Source organism: Vidua macroura, chromosome 5 (genome assembly GCF_024509145.1).
Source record: "Vidua macroura isolate BioBank_ID:100142 chromosome 5, ASM2450914v1, whole genome shotgun sequence".
NCBI classification, from domain to species: Eukaryota; Metazoa; Chordata; class Aves; order Passeriformes; family Viduidae; genus Vidua; species Vidua macroura.
In genome coordinates this window covers 571,669-595,733 of record NC_071575.1, presented here as the reverse complement: position 1 = coordinate 595,733, position 24,065 = coordinate 571,669, and the positions used below count along the sequence as shown (strand labels likewise).

Below are 24,065 nucleotides of genomic sequence, written 5' to 3'. Positions count from 1 at the left end.
TGTGCACATGTAGCATACATTATTTTTATACTGAGCCTCCCTGTTTTCAGTATTCATTCCAACCACCCACCCACAACTGTGCATTTGGGATTCTCACATGACTCATGGCAGATCTGAGATGATGCATCCATCACAGGAGAGAACCTGTGCCAGATGCTTTACAAATCAAAAGATAACTTGGGCAGTGCAGGGCAGACAGCGAGAAAGCTGTGTGCCAACCGGCTGAGACCAGCCTGGGAAGTCAGTCCAAATTACAGGTAACAAAACAGACTGTCTTCTAACAACTGGATTTCGACATCACGTTTCACCTCAGGTTAATAAACTGAGATTACTCTCCCCTCAGCTCTTGACCACAGAATGCCAAGAAACAGTTTGGGGTGTGAACTTCTACAACATTACATATCTACACTGGCCACCCACAGACACTGGACTGCAATCTGTAGAGTATCACCAATTTCTCAAAGACAGAAACAGAGAAAGAGGAAAAAATGTGTACAGCTGCATGTATCAGGTCTTGTAGCAAACAACTTCTACCGAACAAGACACAAAAACCCAGCAGAAAAAAAATTGTGCGTTGGATGCCTAACAAGATTTTTAAAATGTCAGCTTTCCTCTGAACATACACTTAGAATAGTGTAGCATCAGTACAAAAGGTATCTGAAGGCTTTCAGCCTCCTGCCAAGCCCAGTGTGTTTTCACACTTTCCCCAAAACTAGGATCTATATCCTTTTTACTTTTGTTTTCAAGTACAATTTCCTCCATTCTGAGCCTTCTGTGAATTAAAGCTCCAAATGTGTGTCATAAAAGGCATCTCAATAAACAGAAGAAAAGGAAGCCCTCCCAGGAGGGCTGGGAAGAAGATGTACATTTATAGTGTCTGTTATAGACATCATCTTTAGTAACCAAAATGGCAAGACCAGGTTTAACTAATCAAAGTCATGAAGATTTGCAAACTTTGTTTACAACTGTGTGCATTCTGTCCCAGTATTTCAGGTTCAAATGTATCTTAGAAGCAAAAGGCGAGTCCATTCAAAAACATTTGGACTCAGTATTTGCTAGAACTGGACCCAAAACAGACCCAAATCCCCAGACTGGATCAAAGAGTAGCTCTCTGTGAGTGGAAAGCTAATTTTGTCCAAATGCAATTTTTCAGTCAACAGTTACAGTTTTAGTTTCATGGAGATCCAATTCATAGTTCAATGAGCTCCTAACTGGTTATTTTCTCTCCTATTTCCCACTAAGTGGCTTTTTTGACAAATGTTTTGGATTCTTAAATGGCTAATGACACAAAATGAAAAAAGGAAAAGAAAAAAGGAAAAGAACTTTGAAAACATTAATAGATCTGCAGTTTGAGCTTGAGCTGAGAAAGCAAGTGGACTGAATTCCAAAACAATACTCCAAATAATTTCAGTGGGGCCAGGATTCCTGTTCCATGCTGAAAGACCATTTAATTGATTTATCACACTTCTGATATAATATAGGCCACAAAAGACCATTTAGAAATCCTGCAGCAACAGAAGGGTGAGGTTTGTATTTTTTGTTATGTAAGAAGATGAAATCCAGCCCAGTACTTCTAGATGTTATTTTTAGGGGGATTAGACATAAGCTAGAATTCCCATACAGGTCAGTTACAATTAATGATGATTAGGCTGAATATGCTTAAGGACAAAGTAATCTGGCAAGCAAGAAAATAACTGTGGATGTGGAAGGAGTGAGAGAACATTTGTGACTTAATGGTCTTAAGAGATCTTTTCCAACCTAAATGATTCTGTGATTCTACTCCAGTTCACAAATCACTCCTATAATAAATTTAAAACAACACAGTATCACTACCCTAAGTTTCAAAAATCATTTTCTCGTGGAGGTGAAGATCCTTTTTGGAGATTCTTCATCAAGAAGAGACAGCTGCCAGTCTACTCTCTATTTCTAGGAAGGAACTCTGATTTTCGATCATCCTAATGAATGAAGTCTTTCAGCTATAGGTTTCAGGCTAAGTCTATCAAAGCATTTTCCTGGGTTTCATTACAAGTATTTCAACATTGCTTTTGGTGTTGGACTGTTGGTTTGGACTACAAACCCCACTGCTTTTTATGTCCTATATAGATGCTACTGGGGAGGTTACCTTAAGAGATGAACCTTTAGGACTGAGACATTTGAATGGCTTCTTGTCTTCAGACACACCATCTTCTGGCATCTTTTGGCGTTTCTCAGCAGCTTCAGCCCTTCTTCTTTCGATTTCTTCCTTCATCCTCCTCTTTTCCTCCTTGAAAAATATGAATGTTTACTCATTTTTTTCAGAATCTACATCACCATCGCAGGGCTGTGCAGCCCTGCAAACATTTACAGATTTTCTAAAAATAGTTTTTATATCCCTTGAAATAGTTCAGTGATCTGCCTGAAATGTATAAAGGTGTTCATGCGAATCCATCACAGAGTTAAGGATGCCAGGAAGACAATTAGTGTGTGCTGCTCTAGTGTCTCCTCCCAGTAAAGTCACCAAATTTATTGTCAGATAGTTCCACTTAAACAGAGAAAAAGGCTCAAGCTCAGTGTCTCTGTATTCTCATGTATCACATTGGTATTGTTCTTCTGTCCCTCTACTCTGACACTTACTGTGCCAAGGTTAATATTTAACGTGGAAAAATCAATAGGTGGCCAAGAAACCCAAGAGTAAATGCTTGCAGATCTCTCTCCAGAGATGAGTTTTGCTTCATGAGCTACAAGTCAAACCAGAAGGCCTCAAAGCAACACCAGAGTGAGCACTGGTCAGTGGGGTCTGACCAGCAAGGTACTGTGCAATGTTGGCATCCACTGAGGTCTGCTGTAAAGAGCTCAGTACATTAAAGGAATTGGCATTCAGCTGCCAGATACTATCAGTATTATTCATTTACCATTTCTTTTCCAAACAACTAGCATTCCTAAATGATGCACCAGAGACTTGGAAATCCTATTTGTAGAGTCCCTTGGCAGAGGAAGTACAAGAAAACAGATGTGTTGGATACTCAATATTTAAATAGACAAGAATATCTCCCTAATGAGATCTAGCCCATTGTAACTATATATAACATTAGCATTCCAGCCCATCTGCAGCAGATAAATTTTGACATGCACTTTGTAATTCAATCTGTATAATGTAAAAAAAAAAAAAAAAAAAAAAAAAAAAAATCAGTGGCTATAGCACTGCCTCAAGATTCTGAATCCCCAAGAAGATAAGAAATTTGCAGCTATCTCAGAAGAAATCCTGACTCGTGAAAACAGAGTTTTGAGCCCTGTCTGTCCCTATGAAGAAAGAGAACATTTCTTTATACCCTGGATGCTGAGGTGTGTTTTCACTCCTAATGGTATGTTCTGTTATTGCCCAAGTTAATGGCTTGGTCCAAATTATACCCCCCCACCCCCCCCCGTCAATCCTACCTGGTGCCAACCCCCTGCTTGGAATTCCCCTTCAGAAAAAAAAGTAAGGTCTCCCATTAGTCCATGTTACCCAACACCCCCCACTACTTCCCTCATTGGAAGATGTTTTTGTGAACCCTGCCTTTTACCGCTCCCCAGGATAGCTCAGATTAGCTGCTGATTTATCCCCTCCCCTTGAACTGCCCCCGTTCAAAAGCCCCTACACACCGGTGCTCCCTGACCCGTCCGTAGAGTGAATCCTTTTGGAAACCATACTAAAGACCTGTCCTTGTCCTCGCTCCTGCTCTTGACGATTAACAGCTCGTGCTGTGGAGACAAAGCCCTACAGCCGTATCCCAGACTGTGCTGCTTTCTGGGAACAGCCCACTCGTGGCCTGGTGCCGGCAGCTGGCGGGGGAGAAATCCAGCGCCGCATCACCTGGATTGTGATAAATTTCTGATTGACTCTTGAAAGGCTTAACAAATTATTCGCCTCAATTTATAACATGGATGCTGCATGTTTTACCTCAGGCCTTCACTAGACAACGCTGCAAAGAGCTGTCGATTGGCGCGAGGAGAGCGGGAGTAAAACAGCAACAATGGAGTAAACCCAAGGGCAACGCTCCGTACTTCACACCCACCTCCTCTCTGATTTTTCTCTCAGCCTCCTCCTGCTTCTTCTTCTGCTCCTCTTCCTCCAGGATTTTCCGGCGCTCCTCCCGCCTTTTCTTCAGCTCGTCCAGCTCCGCCGCCGCCTCCTGCTGCTTCTCCTTCAGCTTCTCCAGCTCCTCGCTCTCGCTCTCGCCGCGGCGGCGCCGCTGATCCTCCAGCCGCTTCAGCGCCTCGGCGCCCGGCTTCGCCTCCTCCGCGGCCCCCTTCGCACCGGAGCGCCTGGGGAGGCAACGAGGGAGAAGCGGTGCCACGGGGCTCGCCCTTCTGGCCAGCGCCAGCTGCTGCCTCTCGCTCAGCAGCAGCAGCACGGCCGGGCGCTGCCTTCTGACACGCGCTGCTCCTTGCGAGCTATGGCTGGTCCAAAACTGTGGCAGCACATTCTTCTCTCTCTCAGCATTTTTCATAGAGGTGCACAGAAAGAAAGAGAAAACAATTTCTATTCCTGCTCCTTGATTTTTTCACGTGGAATGTGTTTGGAGAATTGTTTACCTGGGGTGATTGCTTGCTTGGATTCCGGTGAGGATTGTTTGGGGCTGGTGGCCAATCCAACCCACCTGTGGCTGCACTCCTGAACAGGGTCATGAGTTGTGAGTGAGTTAGGTATGATAGAGAAAGCAAGTATGTAGTTTTAGTATCTCCTTTAAATAGTATATTAATGTATTATAGCACAATTATAATAAAGAAATCATTCAGCCTTCTGAACTGATGTTGGACATCATCATTTCTTCCCATTGGGTTTGCCTGCATTTTACAATACAAAACATTTCCACCGGGAAAACAGAAAGAGGAAAAAATGTGTAGAGCTGCATATATCAGGTCTTGAAGCAAACAACTTCTACCGACCAAGACACAAAAACCCAGCAGAAAAAAAAAAATTGTACCTTGGATGCCTAGCAACATTTTTAAAATGTCACCTTTCCTCTGAAAATACACTTAGAATAGTGTAGCATCAGTACAAAAGGTACTTTTGTATCTTTTGTACTGAAAGCTTTCAGCCTCCTGCCCAGTCCCATGTTTTTTACACTTTCCCCAAAACTAGGGTCTATATCCTTTTCACTTTGTGTTTTCAAGTACAATTTCCTCCACTGTGAGCCTTCTGTCAATTAAAGCTGCTGTTAGGCTGGGATATTACAAGGAGCACCTCTCCCATCCCTGCCAGTGAGGAAGGAGCCTCTCCCACATGCACCACTGTGCCTGAGAACTTGTGCCACCCTATTTTATGTTCTGTGTCATGAAGGATGCACTAATCCTTTGTTTTCAAAGGCAAATATCTTTTTTAAACCCTCTAGAAAAAGCCAAGCCTCTTTGGGGATAGAAGAATTTACCTGACTCAGGGAAAACAGGAGGAAATAAGAGAGGAGAGTGAGAATTCCAGTTTCAATAGTGTTAAAAAAATAAAAATATTCCTATCTCAGTTGTAACACCCATCATTCTAACTCCACCAGCATGTATGAACAGAAGGGTTCATCAGGGCTTTTGCTTACATTTTCTGGGGAAAATATGACTTTTTAGTAAGGAACTGGAAATTATTAATGGTAACTTTCCACAGGAAAAAAACAGGAGTTTTCCAAGCAGATGTAATACATGAGACAGAAAGAAAGCCAAAAAAACCCCCAAACCTAAAGAATTTGCATAGGTGAAGTGCATGCTTCCAACAGAGTGAGATAGCATCACCTTGTTAAATAGTTACCACATCAGTGTTTAGACAAATGTCTGCTCCTTAAGTGTGTTTAATGTTCCTGCTGACAAGGAGTATTTACAAAAAGACAGATAGATGAACGTATTTATTGAATTTTTAAAAAAACTTTGTGTTGTTGGCATCTAAAAAATAAATGGATATAAATGACTTCATTAATGCAACCAGAGTGCTGCAGAATGTAATACCACAAGACAGTATAAATCAAAGATTCCACCAGTAACTGTTAGAGATGACAACATAAAAAACAAATTCCATATAAATTTGCAATCCAATCACACCCAGTCCTGCAAAGATGCTTCATTCAGACAGATGCCTCATACAGATGGAATCAGCTATATAAAAGAGGCTGTAGCACCAGAGCTAAATTATTTGTAGTTTCAATAGCATAATAAAATCTACTAACACAGAGTTCTCTGCCCCCACATGATCTTACCAAATTGAATGAAATTTGGTTTTAGCATGGCATGCATAATTTTGGAATTGTATCACTAAAAAAAAAAACATGATAAGTTAATTTAAGTGGCCACAAATAAGGGCACGCATCAGGTAGTGATGCCAAATTACAGAAAGGAACTCCTGCTTTTTTAAATGAAAAATACAGATACAATTGACCAAGTATTGCGAGAACACATTGGAAATTTAATTTAAAATTTTATCTAGCCCTTTCAAAAGCAAAGTGAAGAGCAATACCTGAGGTGTGATTTTGAGTGGGTGTCCAGCCTGGAATACCTCTGGTTCAGTTTGCAGAAGTACTGAGAACCCAAAACATTCCACAAGACTCTACAATGTAATTTCCAAAGATCCAATGCACCTAATGCTGCACAGGACAAAAGAAATCCCTGGCTATCTTAAGGCTTTCCTGTTTCATTGCAAGGTTTCAGCCCCTCCAGCAAAGAAACTCAGGAACCTCAATATTTTTTTTTTTTCCTTTGCCTCTTGGTCTCTAAATCTGTGTTGCAAACTCACCAAGACCTGCAAGCTTTGGGCCCAAAGAAGATGGAAGTCCCTTCAGACAGACAGAATGATCCCCCTGGCAAGGGCAAACATTTGGCCTTCATTATTAAGAGAACGAAGAATGTTGGCCAAGATTGTCCTGAGGAAGAGCCACTCCGTTGTCTGTCAGCACAGAAGGAAGGTTAGCCCTCAGTACAGTCAGCCTCAGTGAAACCAGCAGCTACTCAGCTTGCAGCTGACTGAGCCAGTGGCAGAATCTAGTCTGAACATCCCTGCTGGCAGACCTTGGGTGATTGTTTTGGCCTCCTTCAAGAGAAGGATATTTAAAGTTTTGAACTTACTTTATTCTTGTGCTGCTCACAGGTCTTCCCTGACTGGTTCTGCATAATCAAAATAGCAAGCAATACAGTTTGCTGGCAGTAATTATCCTTATTTTCCTCCACATCCAACTCCTCTGTTTTCAACAGATCCTGGGAAAGCTCTGTTCTCTGCTGTCAACACTGGGAAATTAGTACGGAGGTGCTGGGTGGAAGAAGAGTTTTGTGGCACTTCTTTGGTATTAAGAAATGAAGCTGGTTGCCAGCTTTCAGACAAGGAGGAAAAGGAGAGAAGTGGCCTGTGGGAGCCAAAAATGTCAGAACAATGTGAAAAAACATGTTACATCATATTTAGGACTTTTGCAGTCCTGCATGAGAATAGGGAGGAAGGCAGGTGGGAGGGGAGGTGGGAAGGGGAAACCATAAAATGGGATTTTATTCTGTATTTCTCTCACTGTCTGACATAGACCAAAAGAGAGAGAACATTTTTCATTAGCCTCCACTACCCTATTTTGTTCTCAGTTCTCACCACTGAAAGTTAGCCAAGTTATATTTTTTCTAAATAGAATGTGATGTGTACATTAAAAAAAAAAAAAAAAAAACCCAAAAAAAGGAACAAAGCACAGTTCCAGAGAAACCCCAACTCTGTGGAGACAGTTCATTAGAAAATAGCCCTAATTCATACCTAACAACCCGAAAAACATTGGCACCTCTGCTGATTTTACCAACCCAAATCTTCTACTGATAAAAGGTTGTTGAACAGGCTTCCTCACACTTTCATGAAACAGTAGGAGAAAAAGGGAAATAATAAAAAAAAAAGGAGTGGAAACTCAAATCTACATTTTGCCACTAATGCCTGTCTCCCACAGGAAGTAAAGCTAATGAAAACACATCAAAAAATATTTTTAGAAATTCATTCTCGTTATTGATGATGTGACCCAAGTTTTGAGCAAGGCCTGTTTCCTGCTGTTCCATCTCCATCACTGTCTGTCTTTTGGCCTTAGGGCAGGGTGTCTCCAGGGTCTTTTGAACTGCATTTTATTTTGAGAAAGTTTGTTTTTCCCAGAAGAATCATGAGGGAATGCTGAGATACAACAGCAAATCCCATCTGCCATGCTCAGATTTCTCAAAGTGCCTGGAGAGCTTAACCTTTCCTTTGCCTGTGTCAATGTAAAAGAGGAAGAGAGATGCAGAAGGAGAAAAATTTAGATTTCTAACCTACTCACTCCTAGTTTCCTGCTAAAAGGAAGAACTTAATTTTTATTTCATGTGTCCCATGCTTTTAGCAGGCAGGTTCCTTTTAAATAAAATTTTCATTAGAAAATTGTTACCTTCTTTGAATTTCCCAATATAACCACAAGTCAAACATTTCCTTAAAAAATAAAATAAAAATCAAACTGTGACACAGCTTATAAAAAGGAAGGGAAAAAATAATAAATAAAAAAAATATTATTTTGGCTAGGAGAGGTTTTTACCTAACTGGAAAAACACTTTTCTACAGAAGCCATTAATTTCAATGTTTGCCTTGGAATCAAGAGAGAAGCTCTTTCTAGAGTTACTAACTGGATTGTGCTTTATTCTGCTAATTAAAGATAGGTGGGTAATTGGAAATAGGTTACTACAGTAAAAGCTGAGATCTGACCAAAAAAATTAGAGAACAAAAAATCTAGGGTTTTGTCACTATTGGCCTCTGTGTAGATATTAGACATTAGTAAGGAAGCACAGCTCCAGCAGAACACAACCAAGCCTCTTGTCTCTGCTGGAGGAGCAAGGCCATCTCCAGCTGCTTTCAGGCCTTCATGTTGCTCCTGCAGCAGAGCGGGGACAGCTCAGCAACCACAGAGGTACAGCCCAGCGAGCCCGAGGCACTGCCGATGGTGCCAGCCCAGTTCCTCCCCTCAGCTGCCACAAGCAGAGACCCAGAGATGGCCCCTGATCAGCTGTAAGACAAGCAAGCCCAATTCTTACTTGGAACTCACCCAAAAGCATTCTCAGTAGGTTTAAGTTTGGAGGCAGGGAGCTCACGTTCTCCGTTCTGAGCCTTTTGTTCAGGAGCGCCCTTCTTACGATCCCAGACGCTTTTCATTTCCTCTTTGGGTGCTTTACCTTTGTCATCTTTTACCTGTTCAGAACACAGCACAAATCACAGAACAAAACACACCAAAAAAAAAAAAAAAAAAAAAAAAGGTCAGAATGAGGCATTCTAAATAACAGTTGAGAAATACAAATTTCTTGGTAAGATTGGGAACTGTCTTCAAACTGTTTATGTGCTGTAGGGTAGAAGTGGTCTGCAAAGCTCTTAACTGTGATCAGCTGTCACTTTGCTGTCTTGACCTGAATTCCAGGTCAAAGCATCTTGAAAATAATATTATCAGTCTTTGGTGAAAGCTGGCTGTGGCCATGGGACTATGCCACCACACTGCTTCGCTCTGCAACTGCAGCCCCAGCTCTTCCTCCCATTGCAGCATCATTCACCTTCTTGTTTCTTAAGATTGTGGCTTGCAAACTCTCTGGGACTTGCCAACACATTTTTGGTACCAGGTTTAGGGCATTGGTGCAATAAAAATAACACATAGCCTCCAACAAGTGTCAAGCTTGTTTGACAAAGTTTATGCTCTTTTCAGTGTCACAGCAGAGGGATACTTCATAACTGCAAGAATAATGGCCAAAACAAAAAAATCATCTTGATATCAGAGCAAAACTTACTCTGACAAAAAGTACAGTCCTGGTCATGGGTAGCATTATCAGACATGAATATTTAAACCTGTGAAGAAGGAAATGCTCTGGAAAACACGAGTAAAAATTCCCTTTATCCTTAAAAAGTTATGTCTTATGATTCTTAATAGTAATCAAGAATATTTTGTGCATAAATTTCCTTCTCCAGTATTTCTTCAGAGTTATGAGCTTGAAGTATTTATCAATACCACAGATGGCCTGACCCTAGCATGCTGAGTCATGGCTAGATGCTGGTAAAAGGAGAAGGTGAATTAATTTAAGTTATGCATCCTCAGGTAGAAATACTCTCTGTTAGTTAAGACTTCCAGCCAAAACAAACTGTCAACAGCAGCAGATGAAACGTTTACTTCCAAAGTAGTTATTTGCTTTCCCCTGCTCTGTGCTGAAGGAAGGTTCTAGCTGGCAAGCAAGAAATACCTTCTGTGTAGAATTCAAATGGAGACCTTTAGAAAATAAATACTTTGGAAGCCTGTTGCAATCCCATTTGCTAGCTAGAAAGATAAAGAACTTCTGTAACTCTCCTGTCTGCAACACAGCTGCTCTCAAAGGTGTCTTAAGATGCACCTTGAAATGAAAAAGAAGTATACAGCTTCACACCCCTCATCAAAAGAAATTTCTGTTCTTCCTCATCAAAGAGGAAGAACATCCATCCATCTCAGCTCCTGGAGAAGCAAAATCTTTACCTACAAAGGATGAGTTCAGAGCCTTCAAAGCCAAGATCCTCCTAAGGCACTGAATTAGGCTGGTGCAGGGTGAAGCCCCAGAGTCAGAGCCTGACTTTTCCTGAGGCCAGTTTGCTGCTCAGAGAAGCTGATGCAAGGGATGCCACCATGGCAGCACACGTTATAAGTGAGCACAGCATGGTTAAACCACTTCAGCAAATTTCCTACCGGTGGGGGATGTTGGGCACAACCAACAGAGGCATCTGGTCTGCCCTGAGAGCAGGCAGGAGCGGTGCAGATTTTCCCACCCTCTCCTGCCAACAAGGCCTGGCAGCAGCTCCCTGAGGGACAAGAGGGGAGTTCAGCTTCCATGGCCATTCATTCTTTGGTCTTGATGCTGCAACTGCTGCAAGCGAGGGCCTCGAGGACTGGTCCTGCTGCTTTCTAGGAGCTGGGCTGAGACAAGCAGGGCTATTCATTTATCCTGCTGAATGCCATCAGACAGCATCATCTTCTGGGCGTTCCCAAATCAGGGTGATCATGTTCACAGCAGCAATCTCCCAGCCCTTCAGCCCAAGTCAGGGTGATGCTGAAACCAGCTGTGTTGATTGGTTGCAAGATTTCTTGTGCCAGGATGTCTGTCCTGGGATTTTGAGAGCATAAGATTTCCTTTGCTGAGATTTTCATCAAGACCTTTCTACGTCTTATTTTTAAAACGCCAACACTTCCAGCTGCCTTATGTATTCAGGTCCACTGGGGAGGGTTGTATCTCTTACATCTTAATTGAAATCACTGAGAAAACTAATATTAAAACAATATTGTTTAAAAATTAATAGGTTAGGAAATAGAATTTCAGAAGCCAGTAGGATTTATGATAATGTGTCTGCATTTGAGAAAACCATTAACACAGCTTGGCCTCTTCATTCAAAAAGATGGTAAAACAAGATATTACAGAAACATTTTACATCTTTTGGGCTCAATCCTTCTCCTACTAATTTTGATACCAAAGTAGAGATTGATTAGCAAAGAAGCAGAAACTTTTCTATCTCGTTCCAAAGGCAGGCAACAAGATAAGTTCTTTCCCTTGTCTCACTGCTTCCCTAAATTACAGACTAACTCAGCTTCTGCTGAACTCAAAAAGGGCTCCACTTGGAGCAGACAGGCGATGTTACCTGAACTGAAATAGCTCACATGTTCTTACATGTGATACATCACACAAATCTTGATATCAAGCTAGAACATGACCAAAGGCATGGTTAACAAATTGCCAGCTTTATGTATTTATATCTCTTTCCATACTGCCTCTTTTCTGTTCGATTTTTATGCTATTATTTGAGAGCTGAGATTTCTGAATCTTGAGTCTGAACACCTTCAGACTGAAACAAATCAGCTACCGAGGTTGGGGCCCATCTGGGAGATCTGATTCTTTACTTGGGCTCAGATATTTGGTGAGTTAAAAGCTGTGGGCATCTGGGTCTAGGGCTCCCCTGCAGCGTCAACTGCCATCCCTAAATGCCATGAGAAAAGCAACTGCTGCAGCACGTCTAGCCAAACTGGAAGCAGGAAATACCAGGAGTCTCACATCATGAGAAAGCTTGTTCGTATGAACTTCTAAGGTCACTTGTAAGAACGAAAAACTGTGCAGAAGTTCAGAAAAAGAGACAAATTTTTTCTTGCCAAATTAATCAAAACCTGAACTTTGAGGTCCAAAGCAAAAGCAAAACCTGATTATTTAGATACACTCTGTTCCCCCCAGGTCTTGTTCATGGAACACTGGCATCCTCTTAGCTGCATGCACATTCAGAAAGAGACCTCACTGAATTTGTATGTCCTGGAAAGGGGTGGGAGGGAGGAGAAGTGGAGATGGGAGCCTGATCTTGCCTGATCATCAATTTTTGTTCACAATAAAGAAGCAACATCTGAGATTTTCGAGACATTTTGAATGCTCGGGATGGGTATTCCGCATTGCGCTAGAAGTGGGATTCTATTAAGTTGTCTCAGCTTCAGCATCCAAAGATGGAAACACTAAAATCACAAGTAACTTTTATAAGTCTTGCCAATTTCCTGGAATAATCTAGCCCAGTGGGTAGGGTTTAAAAGCATGATGAGAGCTCCAGGGAGAGCTGGCCAAGCTCTACATAAGAGCAAGCAGGACAACTGTGTCTCAAGTTCCCACAAATCAAAGTTTGTGGTCAGCTACAGACTCCTCTTTACATTTACTTGTAATATTCAAAGATTGCATGCAAAAGTAAATAGTGGAAACTGGTTCTGCTTCTTAATATAATCCATCCCTTATTTTTTGTGCAGCTATTTCCTCACTGCTCTCTGAGGGTGAGCTAAGCATCTGCAAGCACGTTCCAAACTCCTCTGCTAACTAAGGACCCTGGGGTGGACCCTCCACAGCTCTCAATGCTCCCAGTCCACCAGACAGGCAGCAACCTGTGCTGTGGCTCCTTTTAAGCCACACAGACCTGCCTGAACCCAAATGGGTCCAAACTTCCAAGGCTCTGGCCAGCCTCTGAGCAGTCTCCCCTAATCAGAATCAGGGGCTGTTTTGAGAGCAGCTGCACTGAACCCAAACCACTGCACAGCACTGAGCGTGGCTCCCTGTGTCCAGCTTCACCCTGAGGAGTAGTAAATGGTCCCCACTTCTTATTTACTTACCATACAGTAAAACACCATGCCACCAGCTCCTGTGTTTACAGTGGAAATGCAATGCAGTAATTTTGGTGGATTTTCTCTTTAAAACAAAAGAAGAATCTTGGGTATGCACAGTTTACATCACAGGGTGTTGCAGCTTGCAGGGGAATTATTAATTAAGGCAGTCTGCTGGCCAAAGGGCTTACATTATTATTATCATTACGATGATTATTATTAATTATAATCATGATGATGATGATGATTAGAGTAGGTTTTGTTCATAGGGAAAAAGTTCGCAGTAAAGTGAGAGGAAACCAGAGAAGGATGATTAGTTGATACTGTCCTGAAAAATTCATCCCTAGAGGGGAAACCATACTTGTGTTGTTGACTGAACTGAGTTTCCTGAAATATTTGTTTTAAGACAAACAGGAATTGGTCCTAAAGCCCCAAAAGAACAAACTACTTAAGAATTTACTTAATTTTAAGCACTTAAGGAGCTTCATCCCTATTTATTTCAGCAGGATTACCCATGTTCTTGAAGTGGAGCACAAGCTTAAGTACTTTGCTGAAGAAGCAACATTCACTTATAGGTGCCTTATTTGTTTTCATATCACAAGTTTCCCTATCACATCTAAATCAGTGGTTTATGAGTTACCTGATCTTTTATGGAGGTAGCTTGGAGCTTCTCTTCTGGCAGCTTTTCCTTTTTAGCTTCCACTTTTTCTTCCTCCTTTGTTTTTGGGTTTTCAATAATTTATTTATTTTTTAAGACAAAAACATCGCACCTGTTTGCATTTTTGTTTCTCCACGCCGTGTTCACGTACCAATCCAGTGTGCAGCCACAACTCCATCATGTGCTGCTGTGCCCACACCTCTGTGTGCAGCTGTGCCCCCTCCACCCTCTCCAAATCCTCCCATTGCCCCCACCTGGGCCTTTCTCCCTGGCATGGCATCATGCTCACGTGTCCCAGTACAGAGCCCTTTCTTGTGACTGCATTTAGCACACAGCATTCCTCACACACTCTAACAGGTGCTCATAATATTTTCTGCCAAGATGTGTCTGCCTCCACCTCATGTGTTACTGCATTAGGCCAGTTTTTATAGCAGCTGAGGGAAAAAAAGGCAGCAAAAGCACATGCAGAGGTCTGAACATGCAAGGTTTTCTCTGAACGATGGAGTGAGGTCAGGCCTGTTGTGCACTGAATTATTGGTAAGCAGGAGGAGATTTCTTTTTAAAAATAGAGCACAAGTGTTAGTAACTTCAGTACAGGACTAGATCTGTGAGGAAATTCCAATTCAATCTTTTCTTGCATTTTTTGCATTACATTTCGCACAAACCACAGGTGTCTTATTTTGGTGCAAAATGTTTACTGTACCTGGTTTTTTAAGACAGCTGCTTGAGGTTTTTCATCTTCTACTTTCTTCTCTTTTACCTGTTTATCTTCTATTTTCTGTTCTTCCATCTTTTGTTTTTCCTTTAATTTCTCTGCTTCTAGTTTAGCCTTTTCCTCAGCTGCCCTCTTTTCCTCTTCTGCCTTTGCCCTCTCCTCAGCTGCCCTCTTTTCCTCCTCTGCTTTCTGTCTTTCCTCAGCTGCCCTCCTCTCCTCTTCTGCTTTAGCCCTCTCTCTTTCCTCAGCTGCCCTCTTCTCCTCTTCTGCCTTTGCCCTCTCCTCAGCTGCCCTCTTTTCTTCCTCTGCTTTTTGTTTTTCCTCAGCTGCCCTCTTTTCTTCCTCTGCTTTCTGTTTTTCCTCAGCTGCCCTCTTTTCTTCCTCTGCTCTTAACCTCTCCCTTTCTTCTGCCTCCTTCCTTTCTTCCTCAGCCTTTTCCTCATCCCTAAGCTTCTCTTTATCTACAGCATCAGTTGCATTTTGTGTCCCTTCTGGCACAGCATTTGTATCATTCTCTGCTTTGTGTTCCTCTGCATTTACAGTTACTGCCTCTTCTTTATCAGTGGATTTTTCTGCTGCCACATCTACCTGATTTTCCTCTATGGGGAGCTCCTTCGGTTTCTCCTCCTGTACCTCCTCCTTGTCTTTTTCTTCTTTTTTCCCCTCTTCTTCCCCGTCTTGCCTCCAGTTGTTCCTTTGGTACGATTTGGTAACTGTTTCTGTCTCCTCAATCTCATAGCGTCCTCGGCGTGTTTCAGCCTTTTCCTCTTTCCCCGTGGTCTCATTTTCTTCCACGTTGTTTACTTCTCTCCTGCTGGGCACCGACAAGCTCCCATCTGTGATCGTGGGGTCAAGTTCCTTTTGACGTTCCAGGGCTTCCTGCAGACGTTTCTGGCGTCTCTCCTCCCGCCTTGCCAGCCTCTCCAACAGTGCAGCTTCATCATCTGTGGAGCGCTTGCTTTCCTCTCCTGCCACGCTGCGTAAAAGGGACAGGTTTGCATTTCAAAAAAAACCCAAAAACACTTCCTTCTAACAACATATGCACTTCACTCTTTCTAGGAAAAAGGCTTGCTGTATCATCATTCCACGGTTGGAAAACACAACAGGTTACACACTTCAAAATTTAGCTGCTGTTTTGCTATCTACATCCATTCTCCTTGCCTTAAATGAATTGCTTCTTGTGCTCGATATCTATTAGCACTTGCCATCACAATTTTGGTTTTTTCTATCAATTGTCTTATGGCCACTGGAAATCTGGGTATATTATTTATGACTTTGTGAAACTAAACAAATGATGGACGGACAGGAAGGCCAGCTCTGGACAGACAGGGAGGCCACTCAGCTTTGAAACAAGTGGGTGGTGATAGGAGTGATATGGTGCAATGGTTTAGGGGCCACAGGGGCACTGCTGGCTTGATGGTTGGACTTGATGGTCTTAAAGGTCTCTTCCAACTTTGATGATTCTATGATTTCAAGTGTCACCTCCTTGCATAAGCTTTTCTCCTCTTTATACCTGTCTGAGATTGACAATGCCAGGCGAGTGCTGTGCTCTAGAGCTCACACCCAGCACCTTGCAGGTGTGTTGCAGCCACAGCTTGAAGGCTGGGTGCCACCCAGTGCTTTGGCCCCACGGTGCCATGACCCCTGTGAGCAGAACAAGAGATGTGGTGTTTTGTGAGGCCAGATGCACCCTTGGCTGGGAGAATCTGAGAGCCTCCAGGAGCCCCAGCTGAATTGCCCCACAGACAGCCTTGAGGACACCTGGATATGTGCCATGAGCCACCCTACCATGCAGACACAGCCAGGCTGATCCTCACGGTGCAAGGTCCTTCTTCAGTTTAATGATGGCCAAACCCACTACTTCAAACTCAAGCACCAAAGCAAACCTCTTCCAGACACTACTCTGAACAAAAACCACCATTGGCTTGTCACTAAACAACATCAGACATTTACCTGTTCTGGGCATTAACCTCGGACTTCTCTGTTACTTCTCCTGAGAGATCTCCTTCCTCCTTTTGCCGCAGCCTCTCCTGCCGAGCCCGCCGGCGCCGTTCTCTGGCGGCTTCCTCGTCATCGTCATCGTTCCTCTGGTAGGACAGCCTGCAACAGGGAGAGGGACACATCGGTGCTATGGCAAATTGGACACTGAAAAAAATCCCAGAAAGCAGTTTTCTAGAGCACAGTAAGCATGGCTACAGCGGCTGCTCCATGTGCTGTTGTGAAAATACTCTGTGAAATTGAGATGCATCATTTCAAACCCTGGTTTTCTTTTGTTTCTCAGAAGTGAACTTCAGAAGATAGTCCCTGTGAAGGCAGCAGCCACACCACACTGTCAGCTGGCTCCAAGAGAACACCAAATCCATAAAAGCCCAGCTCTGTAGCTGAGCAAACATCCTCCTAGCCTGCACCCTGATCCTGTCGGAGCACTCACAGCAGCATTTGAGCAGACTGTTGCTCAGGCCCACACAACTGAAATTGGACTCAGTAAAGCAGCTTTTCATTAGTCTCCTCTAAATATCACACACTGAAAATGGTGACGGTATTCTACATTTTAAAGACTAGAAAGCAGGGAGACACAAGTATGACAACAGCTCTCAGTGGTTGGTTCTGAGTGCCAAACATCTGACACCCACAAAATTTTTGTGAGCCCTGAGCCCTGCCAGGCCAAATCACACAAGATCTCTGCTGTGATGAAAGCCTACAGCTGAGAACCCATTGTATTCATCTGCCCCAACAGATGATTACATTTAGTTTCATCCTGCTTGAAAAGGAAAGCAAGACCTTAAAATCCTAATAATCCTGTGTCCCATTCAAATCTTTGCTGAGGTTATTACTGTGTGAGATAAAGGGAAAGGCCTGCATTCCTCTTATCTTTTTGAGCAGGGAAAGTGAATTAGGAAGCTAGAATGTGCCAGACCCAGTCAGGACATTCATTCACTTTGCTTCTGGCAGTGGTCTGACACATCATGGTTAAGAAGCCTCCCTTCTTTACATAATCACACATTTAAGTTAGCAGTGCAGCCATGAACATAGAAAAAAAAGAGTTCTGCACTGACTAAAATCAAGTATAGATAATGTTTGTGTTGCAAATACTTAAACATTAAAAGCAACAAAACCATTCTGATTTAGCCATCAATCAGACTCTTTGGGGCCAAACCTCTCCCATCACCATGTTCTGATACTAATTTTCTCCTTTGCTGAAAGAAGGGTGAAAGTATAGGTTCGGCAGGGATTCAGTTGCCCCAATTTTGCTTTAAGAATTTAAAGTGTAAAATATGGCTGAGCCACTTGCCAGACCAAGAACAGCATTTTCATCCTCAGTGCACCAAGGATTTTAATTTGCTACTTTCATGCTCTGCTTTAAGAGCTTTTTCTGTATAGAAACAACTCTTCTCAAAGAGAGTGCAAACCATGAGCAACATGGCCATGAGGGATCACAGCGGGGGATGAGGAAGAAAGGAAGGAGCTGAATTAAATTAAAAGCACTAAAGGTGTGATGCAGGGAAGGTAAGGTTGCTATTTGTAAGCAAATTCAAGGGGTATCAATATTTCATTTAGTTCTAGAAAATAAAGGATATGAATACAATAATAAATCAGTGGGGTCTTTAATTTCCACAAGAAAGAGACTCTGGAATAAAACTGCATTAGCAAACTCACCACAGACACCCCCCTCATTAGTAAGATGTTGGCTGCAAGAAGTCTGTGATCTTTTCACCTCTGAAGTCCAGCTGTAAGGCACAGGAGAGGACACACTGCTCCTAGCCTGTGGCAGCTGAACAATGGCCACAACTGAGTCAATACCCAGTGTCTATAGCTCAGGATTTGTCTTTGCAGTGAGACCACACAAAGATGAAGAAGTTTACTCCATCCCTGTATCCACACAGAGCACCCCTACACAGCAAGGAGAACAAATTATTTTAAAAGCCTCTTTAAAATGCTTTTTTTATACCATCATTTGCTCAGCAAACTAAAAAAGGGAAATAAAAAGAATACCCTAAGCAAAAATTCCCACAAAACCTTATCCATTAAACAGATATGTACTTCCTGTCCTTGGACACTTATCACATAGATCATCTGTTAAGAAAGCTGAAAATGTTTCTTAATATGATTCTAAACACATCCATTGCCTTACTACATATCACAGCAGTTTCCTACAGCGAGCAAGTACACCAGGTACTTTCATGAGAATTGCCTTAAGCATTCATTTCTGTTCACCAGCAATCATGCAATCTGCCCAGTAATCAGGAAACAGTCATAAGGAAGAACCAGTTGCAGTTTTTTTAAGAGATGTGTTTCTTGTTTTCCTTACAATTGTGTTAATGCTGCTTTCAGTGTAAGGGGTGACCCTCATTCTCCCACTGTTACAGATCTCTGTAGCAACCCATCACAAGCAAAATCAATCTGGGAGCTCTTCAGAGCTTATCTCCCAATTGCCTACATCTTTTGACATTCTTCAGACTAAGAGTAAATAAATAATAAAAAGCATGTCTCCAAGATTTCAGCTCTGTTTATCAGATGGAAATCTGATGTTCCACACTGGGCTGTGTTGTTCCTCCACCCTTGGAGAGCAGCCTTGCTGCCCAGCACACACCAGCGACTAAATTAAACTGAACTTATATCCATTTGTCACCTTCCACATGGCTTTGCAGGCAAGTATCTCTCCACAGTCAGCTGTCCCAGCTGTCTCAGGCAATGAGACCACAACACAGCCTGATCTCCAAGAGGCATGCCAAGCCAGCTGATAACACTCTCTTGTGGAATACTCAGATCACAGAATATTCTGAGCTGGAAGGGACCCACAAGGATCATCAAGTACAACTCTCAAGGACTGAAATCCCAGACCTGAAGATCTCAACAGCAAATCTCATTAGTATCTAAGTCTAAAAATGTTGCCCTCAGATTGAAGGGGGGAGGGGGGGGACTTTGAGTGAAAAATAAATCTGCTGGATTGGAAATACAGGAGATGTGGCCATCTGCTTCAGATCTTTCTCAGAGAATTACAGCACTCTGTATTGTACACCAAACACTGAATTTATGTAAAGTTATAACCCAGCAAGAAACTTGGTAATAGCTGGGATGATCATGGGGCTGAAACCATTTCATACAAGCCAGATTTAACTGTTTTCCACTTGAAACCTCAAATCAGCCCAAGCTTTATCTAAGGCACTCTGGGTTTGGAGTTCCTTGCCCAGTACTAGTACATTATTATTATTGTCTGAATTATGACAGCACTGAAATTTCCTGATCAAGCTCACAGGCTTGCTACAGTAGGCAATTTTTGAAGATAGGGCAAAATCTGGTCCCCATTCTAAACAGTGTGTATTCTGATTAAAGAGAAACCTTATAATTTGTAGCACAATCTGCCCTCAGTGAGTCATAAATAAACCTGATGAATCTAAATCCTTTTTTCATTTTTCACAGGAGTAGAAAAAAACCTGCCTAATTTGAGCTGGATCCCACTACTCCATTCTAGAGGAGTCAGGGAGAAAGAACTGCTGTGGATCTGAACTCGAACTCCATTTCAAGAGTCAGAAATAAATGAAAAAATTCCAAGCAGAACAAAAGCCTTTAAGATTTTTAAGCAGGCAGCTCATAGCTGCCTCTTCTTTCCTTCATGGTTCACTCAAATGTCAGTCTGGTTTTTATGCCTGCAGAAACACCTTGCATTCTTAGCAGTGCCCTCACAACGTGGACTCAATTAGACACAATTGCACCTATTCAGCAACCTCTTTCCCACACTGCTTTGTTATCCCTGAAGCTTTTACATGTATTACAGACTGATTTTGCCTGTGGTCCACCCCAAGAAATGAGATCATCCATCCTGTACCAAACTGCTGCACCTCCAAATTGCAACCTAACCTACTTCTAAGACCTCTGCCCTTTATTACGTAAGACCACAGCAGCTGAAGTGATATCTGTTGACTTGTGTCTCCAAATTTATGTCAGATGGAGGATGCCAGTAAAATGTCCTCAATGACAGATTTCACTGCCAGATTCAGCCTATAAAAGTTGAATTTGTTGGCCTTCTGTGCTCTTAGAAAGTCTTTCTATTTACCCAGGCTCTTCCTGAAAGGATGGGTGGGGTGAGGATGGACTTTGTTAAAATACCCACTGGGGAGTGCTCTTTGTGTCACTGTTGATATTCAGTCCCATTTTATTTATGATTACATATGTTTTCAATCTTTTTATTGTTTGCCTAATTTGTGTTATGATAGGCACACTTCAAAACCTGAATATAAACAACTGATCAATCTTCACCTCAAAAGAAAAACCCATAACAAGGGCACATGCTTCCACAGAGGGCTGTGCCTCTCTCTTTCAAGCTTTGCGTGTCAATCTCAGCTGTATTTCATTCAAGTCATATCTAAAAATGTGCTAAATGGTGGGGGGCAGTTGTGGGGAAAACTGTTTTTTCTAATCATTCCTCCATCATTCAGTGAGAGCTGCCAGAGTTCTGCTCAGACCTGCTCAAGAAGATTCATTTTTATGAGGGAATGAGCAGAATTTCAGTCCAGAATGTTCATGCTTGAAAAAGATGTAGTGAGTGAAAACAGGGGATTATGGTGGAGACATGCAGACATGCCACCACAGTTCTCAGCCCAATGTTGTGCATGAATGCTGCTATTAACACCCATATTTTTCACATATTTCTCAATTTGACATGCACCATTTTTTTTCCACATTGAATGTAGGAGAGACAAGTGGATAAAATTAACCAATGGCTGAAAATGAAACCCAGACAAATTAAAACTGGAAATGAAGCACATGTTTTGAACAGTGAGGATAATTACACACACAAGAAATGATGGAACATCCATCTCTTGAATCTCTGCATTAAGATGGATGCCTTTTTGGAAGTTATACTACAAAATAATACTGATTTTTTGGGTTCATTGTAGATAGCTTGGTGAAATTCCACTAACACTTATGTATAGGAAGTTAGACTAGATTATATGGTGGCACCTGCTGGACTTAAACATTACAGCCTTCCATTTACAAACAGTACATGTTTCTCCTTTGCCCACAATTTATCTGTCTCACAAATACTTTTACTGTTTATCCATCCATTCTCCACAATTACACAGCCTGTACTTCTGAGCAGGCAAATTACCCAGATATGCACACAGTGCAGCCAAAACAGAGACTGATGCACCTTTCAGTGTATTATGTTCTCATTCACTTCATTTTCATACTGTGTTTCTAATACACTTTCTTCTTTTTCATAGCTCCAAAGATTTCAAGGATTACTATTTTTTTTCCTGACCACTTATCAAATATGTTTTCAGAAGAACATTTTTTTGTCAGACTTGGCATCCTTAATTTTCTACCATACCTTTAGAAACATTTCTTCTACCCTAAAACTTGATCTAAAATATCTAAAATGGCCATTTTAGCAACACTTTTTTTGTTTCAGCTGAGCAAAACCTTTAGATTATTTACTTTGGTTAAGGACTTGGCTGAGAGATTGTTATTTTGTGTACATGACAAAACAGTTAAGCACGGGAAAGAAAAGGCCTTCTAAGAGGTTCGATTTGTGACTTTTTTTGTTTCTTTTTTTGATGTTTTTGACATTTAGATTTTTTAACAGGTAAGGGAAGAGTAGGTGCTTTCATCCCTCTAACAGTGTGATTCTGAAATCTAAGGTGCAAGCCATCCACATCGAAGAATGAGGGATAAAATGTGATATGCACAGTAGGAAGCACAAGAAAAAGGACTCCATAGTGACAAAAAAAAATCCTTGGTGACTACCAAGTAATTAAAGCCAAAACCACCTAGAGATTTGATTTCTTTGCTGCGGGTGGCAATGAAGCCTCTAGGAAAGATCCTGGCTTCCCAAATTACCGGTTTCTGTTGAAAATGGAAATTTCAGTTCTGTAGATGCCCAAGATTTCCAATGCCGTGTCTCTTTTCTTTTTTCCTGCTCATAACAGCACAGCTCCTTTGGTTTTAGATTCAAGCCCTAAACCTGGGCCTCGCAGTTGGATCCATCTGGACCATCGCAGCATCGCTCTGCACAAAGGCAGAATGACTCATGCACGCGCCTATTTTTCTTTTTTTTTTTTTTCCCCCTTTCCTCATGGCTTAAAACTGATGATCTGTTTCATAATATGAAATGCAAGCAGATTCTGCAACCACAGCCACATAGCTCTGCTAAATTGCCTCTGAGCACCTCAGCATAAATCCAGCACAGGGCTGCAAACATGAAGGATAAAACCCTTCCGCTACCGAAACAATGTCAAATTTGCCTCCAACGTATATTATATTTAGATAAAAGTGCTTGCTGGAAATGTACCAGGGGAAGCACATAATTCTCTCAATATGTGAAGCCTAATGCTCTGCAGTTTTGCTGCATAACAATAGACATGGCATTGACCTGCCAGGGAGCAGAGTAGCATATCAAATCTGGTCTAATTTAGAAGTTTCACATGGAAAAAAAAAAAAAAAGAAAACAGAAAAAAAAAAAAGAAAGCAGAAAACAATAATTGGCCAAGTACCTTCTACCGGATAATTTTTTTTTACTGTTTTTCTTGAAGCTTGGTGGAGTTCATCCAGATCTCTGTTTCCCTGGCACTTGGCAAACATGCAAAAAAGTGTACAAAACAAGCTTGCTTTTCCAAACGTGAAAAAGTGGGAGCAAAACCCAATCAGTGTGCATACCACTGTGGTTAATGTGGTATTTGTTGAGTCCAGAGCAAATTGCATGCTGCCACCACCTCCAGCTTCTAGTGCTTTATTGCATATAAAATCCAAAATAATTTATGCCACAGCCTTACCCAGTGAGCTATATTTCAGGCATATGACTCGAGAACAATGGGCATCTTGCCTAGCTGAGGCATAAGTCAGGCTTTACAGGATTTGCCCTAGAATGCACGATCCACAATTTCTACAAAGACAAATAAGAAGTTTTCTTTCTTGTGGTTTTGGGCTGCTATATTTAATATGGCTTTCAAGGCAATTTTATATGTCAAATTGCTAGCTTACTGATTGCATCCAGAATCAAGATCTAACTCAATGTGCAGTTTAGCCCAGTAGCTGCAGCAGGCAATATTTTTTGAAAAAATGTAGCTTCAACTTTAAAAAAAACATATTTCTGGGTTTTGGTTGTTTTTGTTTTTTTTTTTTTTATTTCAAAGCTGCATCCTTAGAAATTAGCAAACAAGAACAAATTGATGATTTCAGGAAAGCACAAACTGAATTACAATAAATCATGTATGTATTCCTGACCTGGAAACCCAGCCTTCAATTTCATCTGCTCATCTACTTTCACCCTGGTTACCAGCTTTGAAGGCTTCTTTAATGCAGCACTCTAGAAAGAGACCCTCTTAACAAACCAACGCTTCCACCTCATTTCCTCCACAAAGATTAATAGGATTGCTGCATTTTAAGAGTGCTGTATTTTAAAAGGAAATGCAGGACCATGAGGATAAGGTCTCATACACATGAAGCTTCTTTAATTTCAACCCGCTCTTGCTTCACTGAATATCATGTAAGGACTAAAACTAATGAAGTTAACTCAGAGAATCACTTATTTGAGGAATGAAACATTACTGTTTCATACACACCAATCTCAGTCACACATCCTAATCCTCCATCACCACGCCCC

The 24,065-nt window shown here is 41.8% G+C and overlaps 1 protein-coding gene across 8 annotated transcripts in view; it reads right to left on the bottom strand.

Moving 5' to 3' along the window:
• CALD1 (caldesmon 1) overlaps positions 1-24,065 on the bottom strand; it is a 227,158-nt gene that overhangs the window by 12,666 nt on the left and 190,427 nt on the right. For 6 of the 8 annotated variants that reach the window (XR_008437262.1, XM_053978271.1, XM_053978268.1 and 3 more), the window contains 6 exons: positions 16,415-16,561; positions 14,450-15,437; positions 13,729-13,803; positions 9,015-9,157; positions 4,035-4,284; positions 2,123-2,263 (listed from right to left, as the gene is read on the bottom strand). Coding sequence is in view for 7 of the 8 variants with exons in the window: in XM_053978271.1 (XP_053834246.1) it covers positions 2,123-2,263; positions 4,035-4,284; positions 9,015-9,157; positions 13,729-13,803; positions 14,450-15,437; positions 16,415-16,561 (1,744 nt within the window). In the remaining variant the exon portion in view is untranslated. The remainder of the gene's footprint in view (positions 1-2,122; positions 2,264-4,034; positions 4,285-9,014; positions 9,158-13,728; positions 13,804-14,449; positions 15,438-16,414; positions 16,562-24,065) is intronic. The other 2 variants (XM_053978273.1, XM_053978274.1) reach the window with 1 other exon arrangement.